Raw genomic sequence first — 13,177 nt, 5'->3', positions numbered from 1 at the left:
TTATTCAGCAAGCAAAAGCTACAGACCTTACGCGACTTGAGAACTGTACTTCTGTCATACAATACTATAATTGTCACACTCAAGTGCCCATAAATAGTCCTAGCCTTAAAACCCAAAGGCAACCCTAAGGATGAAGTAGCATATTACTCAGCCTAGGTAGTGATAAAGAGGTGGAACCCTTAGATGAACACAAAGAGACCATGGAAATGACTGAAAGAGTGTAGGGTTTCACACTATGCACCACATTCTATAGAACCACAGATAATGATATGCAAAAATGCACTAGCATTTGTCATACAAAAAAGTGTGTCAACAAAATTGTCATTAACAGTTCCTCTCTAAAATTCAACTTGTGTCTAAATCACATCCAAGTCCCTACAAGATTATATAGAAATAAAACGTTCCTTCCTATTACACAGCGGTGTTTGATCCCTATTGAGATGAGCCCATTAAAAAAAACAGTTTGGTATACGAAGCTCCCGCCAATGCGAAGTCCCGAGAAAGGGTCTATTGTACACAGTCTTACCCTGCTTTACAAGAGATTGTTTCCGAGACTCGAACCCGTGACAACTTTACCTTTGCGCCAAGGCTCCCCTTATGTTATAAATTGTCTTGAGTTGTTTAGTAGTCTATCATGCCACTTGGCAATTCATCTGTTTTGTTAATTAATTAATAGTAATTATTGTATTTCCTGAATTTTTTTAATTATTTTCTAGTTTTTGTAACATTGAGTTTATAAAATGTCCTCATATCTCATATAAAATCGAAGTTTTATTGTTATTAATAAAATTTCTACTATGTCTCATCTGTGTGAGATTTGATTCCATTCGTGCTATATTAAAAATGCCTTCTACTAGGCACTCAATTTGATAGAAGAAGAAAAAAAAGGTAAATAAAATAATATTGGACAAAGTAAAGTGAAGTTTGCACAGAGAGGACATACCAGAATACCAGTTAAAGCAGAAATTCTGGACATCACGAAGTGTAACTTGCTCAACCTGAAGTTTGTCTGTATGTTCTTGTTCCTAATACTATCATGTATATCCTTGTAGATTCTCTCCACCCTGAAAAAAAAAGTTACCATAAACATTCAATTAATAAAGAGAAAAGATAGGAAATCAACACCCAACAATAAAAAGAAATGGCAAATATATATTACCACTGATGTCCTTCTTTATCAAGTACAGACATCAAAATAACTTTAATACTATGATAACACTCCTCGACTGCATATCTCATGTATTCATCCCTCGATATCCTGAACCAGAGGTCATCCTGTGAATCCTTGGATTCTGCTGCTGTATCTCTTGCCACAAATATCTGGTCAAGACAAGAAATTACATTAGAATGCACAAGAAAATACCTAATATGTAAGGGAAACTGAAAATAAATACCTTGCTGGCCAACAAGAATAATGGCCACTGGACCATTGGAAGTATTCCAGAATTCTTAGGCATAATCAGTAAATCTCTCTCACTGTAAATAAAACATAGTAGGTTATTGTCTACCATGAATAATACAATAGCTTAAAAAATAAAAGCAAAATGGAACCCATGATGGATACTTACGGGTCACTAATGTAATCCTCTTCTCGCAAGCATCCCACGATTTTATTCCAAAAGGGAGCAAATCTAGCAGCATCTAACCTATTCAACTCTCCACCCTTAAAAAAAAAAAGATTTTTCCCCAAATTAACTACTAAATTAGGATTTAATCACTAAGACATTCAGAACCAAACTCATTTGTATATTGAATGCATGATCAAGCCCATTTCAATCCCAAATGACTAGTTAAGTAGGAGCAGGCATCCATTGAACCTAATACATGGACCACCACATTTGTCCATGAGTATGGAGATAGAGCATCTTAGCTTCAATACATCACACGCCAATCATGACTTAGAGGTATGAATTTAACTTTCACCATGAACCACCACATTTCTCTATGCAAGACCCTCAGGCTCATCATGATTCACAAGTAATAGTTAGACGGAGACAATACTTTCATGAAATGACTAATAATTTAAAAATAGGCAACACCTCAATAGTTACACACTATGGGCCACTAAACTTGTCTATGTATGAATATTAAGTGAAGTACTGAATTATGACAAATTGGCACTATATACCACAAACTATCACAATCTAAGAAGATAATGCTTATGTGATTAGTAGAAAAAATGTTAATAAAATTTAATTGATAATAATTTACTCGAACACTTGGACTCTTTGTCTACCCTCCATACCCACACTCAATATCCATACTGCACGTGAACACTCAAGTTTCTAAAAGCCAGCATAAAAGATTGGAGAAAGTCAAATTAGATACTTAAATTCACTATGTTAGATACCCGTATTCAAAGTGAGTGCAACTACTGTAATTGTGCAGGTTACATCTACCATATAGTAACTAACAAGTTATTTAACCATTGATATCCATGTAAAAATGATTTTTGAACCATTACTTAAGATGTCAAATTAATCAACCAAGGAAATTCATAATTCATTAATTTTTATGTTTGGCATATCAACCCAAGTAATCAATATAACATAAAATGCATAAAATATAACAATGCATGATCAACCTAGGCAATTTATGAAAAGCATTTTGCATATTGAGGTTCATATAATATGCATCTTGATAATTATATTTGGCCAGAACTGATTGGATAAAAGTAAAAGTGAATTAAACTTTAACCAATGGGATTAGTTTAAGCTGTATAGTTCTTATGCAGCCCTAGCGGCAAAAGGACTTTCACGTAAAAACCCAAGGCATATACAACATGCAATGTGGACCTTCATTGCATACACATAAGAGACTACTTTTCAAAACACTGTTTATGTTGATGTTGTAATAACGTCAATCAAAAAATATGCTAACAAGGAAGCTTGTGGGATAGTGTGAACTGTCCATCAAAAACGAGTTGTAGCAAGCCAAATTGAGTCCAACTTAATATGAATTTGTTCTGATCCAAAATGTTATTAAGTAGGCAACAACTGAATTGGTGTGCGTGAAATTGTGAAATTGCCAAATTGGTATGACATCAATTCTGTGGGTGTATCTTTAAGTAAATTAAATTGTGAACAAACTACTAAGATTTAGTTAATTCTATGTGATATCTAAGAAATTGTAGTTACCATTTCATATATAGTTAAGATTTTTAAGAGTTTACTCATGCAAGTGAGTGTAAACTGAATTAGGTTTCAACATGATATCTGAAGATTTGGAACTTTGGATTGAGTTCTTTTAGTATATAGATAATTATTATCTATCTTGTACAGGACCCAAAACAACATTTACATACATCAATATGAAAATTCTCAAAGACGTTAGGCGTGATGCTAAACTTCTGTCAATGTTCAAATTTTGCAGGCAGATTCAAAATCAATGAGATATGTAGGTCTAACTCCAGTTTCACTATTTAATCATAGCTGGAAAAAATTTTACCAACTATGGAACTACAGTATCAACAGGTTATAGAGTATCCTTTAAACTACAGGGAAGTTCTCAAATGTATGTATAATCCATATGAATCAAAAAAAAACATACAATTACTGAAAGAAATCCTTAATCCAAAACTAAAATAGATGGCTGATTATAAGGTATCTTAGCCAACTAAATAAGAGTTAATCAACATAATCAAAGCAACTATTCGTGAATACCACTTAAAGATATACCCAGATATCATTCAATTACAACAATGGCTAAAGAATAATAAGGAATAAGAACTTATTACCTGACCTGATGATGATAATTGTTTCCTATAACAATAAAACGAATACATAAGCAGAAAAACAAAATAATCAAACAGAATGTTGTAACTGCAAACCTTTTTGGAAGAGGCACGTGAAGATTGTCCATAAATGCTGCAGGAAATCTCTCAAAGAGGTTATGAACAGCTTCGACAGACCTGATCTGAAAACTCAAATTGTGCAAGAGAAAGAACTTCAAAAGGTGAAGGGGTCACGGCGCTAAAGAATATGGCTTCCTCAAAGCGTAGTTACCTTATTTTAAAAGAAAAACATTTTGCATATGTTCTAATTTGTTTCTCTATGTGCATTTTTTAATATTGTTTATTTGTAGTTTATGCTATGCTATATCAACAACAACCACAGCATGCACATATTAGGTTAACCTACCTCACCCAAACGATCTCTTGCACCAAGCAAGAATCCCCAAACAGATGAGACCAAGGTGTAAAAGATATAAATATCCAAAAGGTAAATCTGTAAAAGAGCTTTTATGTTAATAAAAACCATCAACATATGACCTGGCAAGTAATGTAGTTCCAGCCAAATTGAATAGGCACATATGTTTGCAAATCTATGCAGATAAATTCTTGTACGAGCATCTCTTCAACATTAGAACATGAGAATGAGTGAGCTATCATACATTATCAGATAAATAGTAAATCATTTGTTTACTTATCAACTTGGATAATGTTTATGCAAGGCCAAAATATAGTTGACAAGTAATAGCATGATGCCCATAGGAAAATGGAAATTCTGATTTTGAACCTAGAGAAGGAAAACATCTCGCATCCATTATTGCAGTAAACTAGAAAGTTAAAATCTTAAGATACAAATTAATTTTAAACAAGAACTCAATGAGCAGCTTTGTCCCAACAAAACTTTCAAATCTAACTTAACTAATTACAATCAACAAAATTGGCATAATTTCAGAAATTAAGTTGATCTTCGGATTCAAAGAAAAATATTTGAGAAAAAATAAAAGTATAAATGTTTGAAAAAAAATAAAACTGTAGCTATAGATTAGTACATAAGGCTTTCATTGTATCAAGCTGTTTGTAAACAGATTCAAGCTTAGCTTTCTAAGAATTAATTTGCATTCAACACAAAAATCCAAAGCTCATCTACTTAAAAGCATAGGAGAGTGAGTCAATTTAAGAAGCACGATGGGAAGTTGGTAACCGGGGCTCTGAGTTTGCACGATGGGAAGTTGGCCTTGCATAATGTTTATGCAAGGCCAAAATATAGTAGACAAGTAATAGCATGATGCCCATAGGAAAATGGCAATTCTGATTTTGAACCCAGAGAAGGAAAACATCTCGCATCCATTATTGCAGTAAACTAGAAAGTTAAAATCTTAAGATACAAATTAATTTTAAACAAGAACTCAATGAGCAGCTTTGTCCCAACAAAGCTTTCAAATCTAACTTAACTAATTACAATCAACAAAATTGGCATAATTTCAGAAATTAAGTTGATCTTCGGAATCAAAGAAAAATATTTGAGAAAAAATAAAAGTATAAATGTTTGAAAAAAAAATAAAACCGTAGCTATAGATTAGTACATAAGGCTTTCATTGTATCAAGCTGTTTGTAAACAGATTCAAGCTTAGCTTTCTAAGAATTAATTTGCATTCAACACAAAAATCCAAAGCTTATCTACTTAAAAGCATAGGAGAGTGAGTCAATTTAAGAAGCACGATGGGAAGTTGGTAACCGGGGCTCTGAGTTTGCAGAACTCCATAAAAAAGGAAAAGAGAATATCAGCACAAGCCAATTGTATCACCCTTAAAGCAATAAACCTTCCGATCCCTATCTATTATGGTTTGCTGATGGAGAACCATCAGCAAACATATGCCCAAGATGCATTTTTAGCACATTCAACCAAACTCATGAGAATCAACATATTGTCCACTTCACCAAAAGGAACATAGAAAGGAAGAGGTCATTCTTGAGGCTTATAAAACATGAGGATCCACCTACTTAGCCAATGCGGAATAACCATAATCAGTTGATAACAAAATACAATAACAGAACTTCCAAGCTATCAAATCAGCAAGTTGTTTTGCATCATTACTCAGGGGTTTTGAGTTAACTTCTATAAAATTAAAATGAAATTAAATCTCTCAATCACATTGGTGAGACTGTTGACAGTTTTACAGTAGCCTTTAGAGCCTATCATATACTTTTTTCATGAGAGCATGGGTACAGATTGGCTACACTTAAATATTCTCAAGGTTACTTTGAGGTAAAACAATAGGGCATAAATAAATACTTATATATGTGTCAAAAAGTTTGCGAAGATGGATATCCTAGTGCTGAGGCTGGCATTACAACAGTTTCTAGATAGTCTTATCATGGTTGAGAAACTCTTTGAAGGACAAGATATTAAAAACATTAGTCAAAAAAGACGGATTAAAATTACTTTAATGAAAGAAATACCAAGTCAAACTATCAAATGGCGTTCCAGGAAACTTCGAGACTATGTTTTCACTCCACAATAAACGTCAGCAAGGTAACAAAAGTAGTTCATTAACATGGTCAACAAATCAACAAGAAAATGGCTCATAAGAGAACCAAAAAGGACAGAGTAACTTTTGTTCTTTCCATATTGGTGCTCAGAAGCTGCAATTTTCAGCAGGAAGCTGCTACAGAGGATACATATCAACTTGCTCTAAAAGTTGGCACGAAGTTCATCCACAGCAAGACAATAAAGATTAGTGATACTTGGACACATCATAATCAAAGAAATTTTCTGGTGCTCTATAGTTGAAGGGAATCATGCCCATCCTAAGAAATCTACAGTAGCTGAGAAACAAAATGATTATTTATATGCTTGTTTTAACTGCTTGGATATCATATTTGCAAAACAAATTAAACTTATTTGACTTCAAAAAATGAGCCTTCCATGAGCCATACAAAAAGGATTTGAGCATTGCAACTAGCTTTGCATATTATTAAAGTGTCACTCTCTAAATTATAATATAATTGTGCAAGGTACTTTGTAAAAGAACCAAAGGAAACAACAGATAAGAACAACACTTACAGCAAAAACAGGTGCCCATAGGCTAAGAATTGTCAGTGCATTATGATTGTCTGCAGAAAGCATTATTATGGTCAGGCGGTCAGCAACAATCTAATAGGCTAATTTTGTCAGAGTAATAAAGCAAATGAAGAAGAGCATTCATCTCAGAAAACAGGAGAATGAAAAACAAATTGGAATTTCTAGTCAAATTAAAGTGAAAATAAAAACTATCAGATTTAAAGCATTGAACTCAATATGAGAAAGCGTACAAACAATTTAAACAGCTCACTATTCCACCTTGCAAACTATTCTTCTCAGCAGTCAGTACAACAATTACAGGTAGCATATGAGAAAGGCTACTACAGTACTACAAATTGTATAATTCAGACTGATTCGAAGCTTTACTACAAAATGCAAAAATACATCAAACAAGAAAAGAGAAAACACAATTTCACTGTATTCCATAGAGTAGTTAGCACAAGAGAAAAATAATGTCAAGAAAAAATTAGTATATCAACTTACTCCGAGACACCAAATCATGCCATGAGTATTGCAAGTCCCGAAAATTGACAATAGTTTTAGTTGGTGATACAAGCGGCTTGATCTGAAGAAAAAGGGATCAAGTGTGAAGATGAAAATGTTGCTAAACAAATTGTCGGAATGCAGAGATAAAGGTAACTTTCCTGGAGAAAATAGGCAAAAGAAAATTTCCCGCCAAGAATGACCAACCAGAAAAGTACATATCTGAAATATGAAATATCAGATCATTGTTGACATGATCAGAAAAGCATTCAATGTTCAAATAGTAACCAAGCAAACAATAGGCCAAAACTTAGAACAAAAAATAAAACTAAAAGCTTAGAAGTTAATTTACCTTCTATATATGTTCATATGATTAGAATTTAAAATTGCAAAGAATTATTTTTCATGGATGAGATATTGCATCAATGATTATGAATAGATATTCATACAACAGTGGTATATCACTAAATATTACATTATGTTCATTACATTCAGTCATAAGATAAACAGATATCAAGATTAAATTTAAGTATTTATCACTAGAAACAGGTAGAATTCTGGTAACACAATAGATCAAGTATGAGTGCTGGAGTGATCAATAAGAAACATCACAAAATACTAAGCTTATATAGTCAAAGTTTCAAAGTAGAAACAGTTGAGAGGCAAGAAATCTAGGTAATAGAATTGGAAAGACAACCACCCCGGTTCAGAATTAATTGATAACCAAGATTTCAATGATGATAAAGGAAATCATCATATGGAACTTTAAGTGCATCGAAATAATACATTCAAAAAAACATAAAGGATGACTACAAGGTTTTGTCCATGCTCCTTTCATACATGTTGCTAGGAAGAAAGAGCTTACTTAATATAGTCAATAGTCCTCTCGTACATGCCCCGTCCAACATAGTAATGTTCCTTCACGGAGAAAAAAAAATCAAGTGTCAATTACAAGGAACAAGGTGATGACAGAAATTGAAAACTTAAAGACAGATGAGAAGGCATGAAAACAGATTACCTGGTGCAGCCATCTCACTAGGCGCACAATACGCCAACGATAACATATATCCGTTAGGCGATGACAAAATGGAATTCTCACAAGGAAGCCAATGAAGAGATTATATGCAGCATAAATTCCAATCATAAAGATATATATTCTGAAAGCAGCAGAACTGGAACCATCTTGCAGTGCTTTACTGAAACCAAGTGTATCAATTTTGACAAGCTTATTAGAAATTATTAATGAACATGGAGAAAAAAAAGATACAATGCCTATGGTTTAAAATTTTATACCATACTAGACGAAACGGACGAAATTTATCGTTCCACCCACCACCCGCAGCCCGGTACCACGGGACGCCGCAGGACCGCAGGACGCCGTGGGACCGCGGGATGTCGTGGGGTCGTGGAGGCACTGCGATCCCGCAGCAACCTCCGCTAGGTCGCAACAGGGACACAGAGGGTGCAAGACCAGTGGAAAAATTAAAGGTTAATAATTAAATTTAAATTAATAATTTCAATCAACTCTTTAAATAGGGAAAATCTAAACAAACTTAATCAAACCCTAATAAAACTATCCCATTAACTTAATAAATATTTTTTTATTTGCTTTAATTTTGAAAATATATAATAAAATTTATTTATTTATTTACCATATGAGGGTGTCAAGATCTTGTATTTTTTTATTTTTTAATATTTAGGTTAAAATTTTTTATTTTTAATTAATATATTTTATATTTAAAAATATCGAAACCATATCGGCACGATACGATACCGAAACCATATCGTTCCAATCATAACCCAAAACTCCAATACAGGTCGAGATTTTAAACTAAGACAATACCAAAGTATGACAATATATTAAGGCACTAAGCATTCTAAAGTAATAATCTGATGTGAAAGGGCATACATATAAAAATAGCAGACAGCAAAAGAAGCAACTGAAAACCATAGAAAACGACCAAATATTCGGGTAACAGCTGATCGACGTGATGTTGAAAATGCACCGTACATCATGAGGATATCTAGAACACCTGCATCACAAATGCTGACAAAATTTGAGCAACTAAAAATCTAATTGGTTAGCAGGAACATATACAAACAAGTGTATAAGAACTTACTTTCTATAAACTTCATCACAACATAAGTAGGACCTAGGCTAAGAACCTGCTTAATTGTCGTCGAATTCACACCATTATTGAAGGCAATGATTGTTAATCCCTGGAACAGATTTATTATCAACATGTGACTGAGAATAGGACAAACAAAAGTATTGACATCAAACAGGAAAGATGTAAAATTAAAATGAAGAAATACAAAAATATAGGATTCAATGACCTAAAAATAAATGGTAACAATTAGTTTGGTAGATTATATATGAGCTACTGGCATGGAGTCAAAAAAAGAAATGCAACATGGTATTTAGTGTTTGTAACTTAGAATCTGTTTATCTAAATTTATTAAGTCCATCTCGTGATACAATCATTTCATTCATTGTCGTTGATATTTCGCACATAGACTAGAAAGTTACACATACATGAAATAATTTCCTTTATAACAGACTCATATTCCACTTGTTTCCTTTTGTATAGGTTCTGAATTATAGAGGCCAGGAATGGGTTTCAAAAATGAAGATGCTCACTAAGATACTTCACGCTAACTAGCACTTGGAGGAAGCATCTCTACTCTACTGAGTAATGAGAGATGGAAATTGGTACTGCCCCTTGAGAAACTACTCACAAAATGGACTAAGTAGCTCTTTACTCTTTAGATACAGAAAAGTGCAAGAAAAGAGAGAGAAGACAAAAGGTTTGATGCTTCAAAATTGGTACAAGAAAGAAAAGAAAATTAAGACAGAATGAATATAAAGAAGAAGCAAGTTAATAAATCAACACAGGGTAGTAAAAGTCAATAACTAAGGAAGAGGCCGTGACGAAGAGAAGTTGAGAATAACCAAATTTGAGGAAGTGGCAAGCAAAGCAAGCAATCCGAATAAATGAATAGCAGTTGATGAGCAAAAAATCAGTTGGAAATTTTTTGACATTGAGTTAGACCGAGGGAAAATAAACAACATCAAACATCACAGAGCAAAGGAAAGGCATAATTTACAAGGCAAGGACACATTAAAAATAAGAAAAAGAAGAGGGATTCAAACCAGTAGCAAGATTGGTACAAACTCAGTCCAGCTTTTCATAACTGATCCTTAGCTTCCGCAAGATCATTTAAAACTGTGGCACAAAATCACACTGGCCACATGTTTTCTAGAAGCAACAACTATGTCAACCTAATCTGGTGCCAAATTAAGCTAACAAAAGCACACAATTCTAATTAAAAACTCAAGTGTGAACAACTGCACCCCAGTTAAAGCTATAGGAAAACAAGTGACTTTGAATTTTTACAATATTCAGATAAATAAAACAAGTTTAAGCCAGAACATTAGTTATCAGGAAGGAGAGATAGAATAAGATAAGCTGAGAAAGAATAAAAATCGGAACACTATCAGGACTAGAGACACAGTGCTTAGTTAGAACCAAAAACTAATGATTCATCAAAACATACAAGCAGGGGAGGACTCAAGTTGTTATCTACATTTTATCAAGAACAATTAACAGTAACACAGCAAGATCTGGGAGAATCAGAAAGGTAAACAGAAATGCAAGCAAAATAAACCATAGTACATAGAGACCTGAAACATCATAAAAAGAAAGATCCAGAGTCGATGGAAACTATGATAAAGATGAAGAAAAGTTCGGTGCTCCACAAAAGATGTTTTCCCATAATGCCTGCTTCCACCAGAAGATAGTATACCCTGCAAGGAAGGATTTACCTTGTGTGTAAAAATGACGAATAACAGACAGCAATTCAATATGTCCAATGTACACAATTTATATATAAAAGAACAGCAAATATAGTAAAATGAATCCCCTAAACAAGGAATTTCTATCTTTATATAGACATTTTTTCTCATTAAGGCAAATACACCTATTGTAATTGTGTATTAACAAACAGGGTTATTGATGTAGCCAAGGTTAATCCCTCCATAGGATTTTAGGTTTAGGATTAAGTAGAGAATCCTAAATATGCCCATGTAATGGTTATTCCATCAACACATGCAATATAATGTTTCCATTTTCTAAATTTTGCATGGTATCTGAGCTACCATTTTAAAGTCAAGGTTTTCCAAAGAGTATCCTGATGGGATGGCCAATAGCTTCCCCCTATCTCTCAAATTCCTCGCATCTCTCCTGACGATGCAACATCAGCCTCTTCCTTTCTTCCATGTGCTACCTCCATCAGGTCCTCCCAACTCTCCTTGCAACAATGGCTCAGGACAAGGTTGGTCAGAGATGGCTTCAACTAGCGCAGACTAGAAAACTAAGTTCTGAAGGCATGGGATGTGCTTCCCGACCAACAGATCAGTAATCAGTGAGGTTTCTTTCATCGAAGATGTGGTGCACTCAGCCAAACAAGGTAACGATACGGTCATCTACCGATGCCACCTTTCATGCCTCCTTTGTTTGTCACATCAAATCACTGCAACAAAACTTCCTGTCATCATTGTAGCCCTTCATCCCATTTCCCACTACTGAAAAGCAGCTCTTGGAGGAGCAAGCATTCATGAAGAGACTGTAATGAATATCAATAATGATCATGGTGACCTAGCATGTCTTCAGGGATCAATGTTGCCAGCAAAGGATAAGACCAAGCCGGCAAAGGATAAGACCAATAGATACGATGCCAGAGTTGGCATCCTAGTTGTCTTCATCGAGATTGAGAATCCCCAACAGTATTTTATATTTTGTTTTGTATCAGTACGCATGGATACAAATTTCCATTGCCCTGTCGACCGGCACACAAGAACTCATGATAGTCCCAGTATGCAAGTCACTTCTGCACAAGAATTATCATATCATGATTGTCTTCTACAACATGGTTGCAGCTAGGGCATGGAGCAAATGAACTACAAGCCACAATACTCTTCTTTCACAAGCCTTGATCCTCATCACAATACTCTTCTTTCAAGAACCTTGATCCTCATCGAGATTGCTCATCAAGTTGCAAGTCATCATAAGTCAGTCCTGGAACTTCTCATAAAGTAGTGGAAGTCCGGATCGCAATTATCGTAACTTGTAAGGCACAGCAGTTCTGAATCACGATCATCTTAAGCTGTAAGTCGTCTTCTACACATGAAGTCCAAAATCCCAGCACACCCTCTCCTCATACGGCTTGTGGCCTTCTTCCGCTGTGTTTTGTGAACCTTCCCAAGACAACCCTGATACAGTCTCCTTGATCTCCTCTGTCACTGCCTCATCCTCACCCACCCCCCCCCTCCCCCTCCCCCCCCCCCCCACCTGCCTTATTCTCCTCCTCTACTTAGGGTTTGTGCTTGGCATAGCCATCGGCACTCGATACAGCAGAGAAGTCTTCTTCTAGCAGAGGACTGAAACCTCAGCCTATAACAAGTTTTAAAACCTTTATCCCACTAATCTAAGCTTTTTGGACCAATACTAACTCCGCCTCCATAACAAAACACATTTCTAGCATCGAGATTGCCCTTCGATTTATCATGGTCGCAACAATTGGCCAATCAATGTGGGTTTCTCTAGCAATTCAAGGGACCCCTTGCAATCCAAGACCACCTCAAGTGTTAAAGCATTTATTCCTCTAAGGAGGCCAGACTAGAATAGAGCACTAGTGCAAGGGAGACATTGTCGCCACCTTCCACCTCAACTGCTTCCCTATCTACTACTAATTTGGATCAATTTAGAACTATTACACCAAGCGATTTCGACAATCAAAAAAACATTATTAAATATCATCTGAATATGAATCATCTTGCACAACCATCCTCAAACGTCTACTTTTCTTTTTAAGGGGGAACC

The 13,177-nt window shown here is 34.8% G+C and overlaps 1 protein-coding gene across 1 annotated transcript; it reads right to left on the bottom strand.

Annotated features, from left to right (window-relative positions):
* Window positions 1–943: 943 nt before the first annotated feature.
* On the bottom strand, window positions 944–12,045 carry LOC141818476 (callose synthase 9-like; the record flags this gene model as incomplete). Its single annotated transcript, XM_074705964.1, has 15 exons — window positions 10,981–12,045; window positions 9,416–9,515; window positions 9,205–9,328; window positions 8,314–8,491; window positions 8,161–8,213; window positions 7,460–7,517; window positions 7,296–7,380; window positions 6,795–6,844; window positions 4,140–4,226; window positions 3,830–3,915; window positions 3,737–3,761; window positions 1,569–1,663; window positions 1,395–1,476; window positions 1,160–1,320; window positions 944–1,064 (listed from the first exon to the last, which is right to left on the bottom strand). Coding segments are annotated over exons 1-15 (1,587 nt in total), but the record flags the coding sequence as incomplete, so codon positions are not given.
* Window positions 12,046–13,177: the final 1,132 nt, after the last annotated feature.

Source organism: Curcuma longa, unplaced genomic scaffold, assembly GCF_044706935.1.
Source record: "Curcuma longa cultivar G26 ecotype Majalengka, Jawa Barat unplaced genomic scaffold, ITB_CL_G26_1.1 contig_24951, whole genome shotgun sequence".
In the NCBI taxonomy this organism is placed as follows: domain Eukaryota; kingdom Viridiplantae; phylum Streptophyta; class Magnoliopsida; order Zingiberales; family Zingiberaceae; genus Curcuma; species Curcuma longa.
The sequence above is the reverse complement of the archived record's forward strand: the minus strand, read 5'-3'. Positions and strand labels throughout refer to the sequence as shown.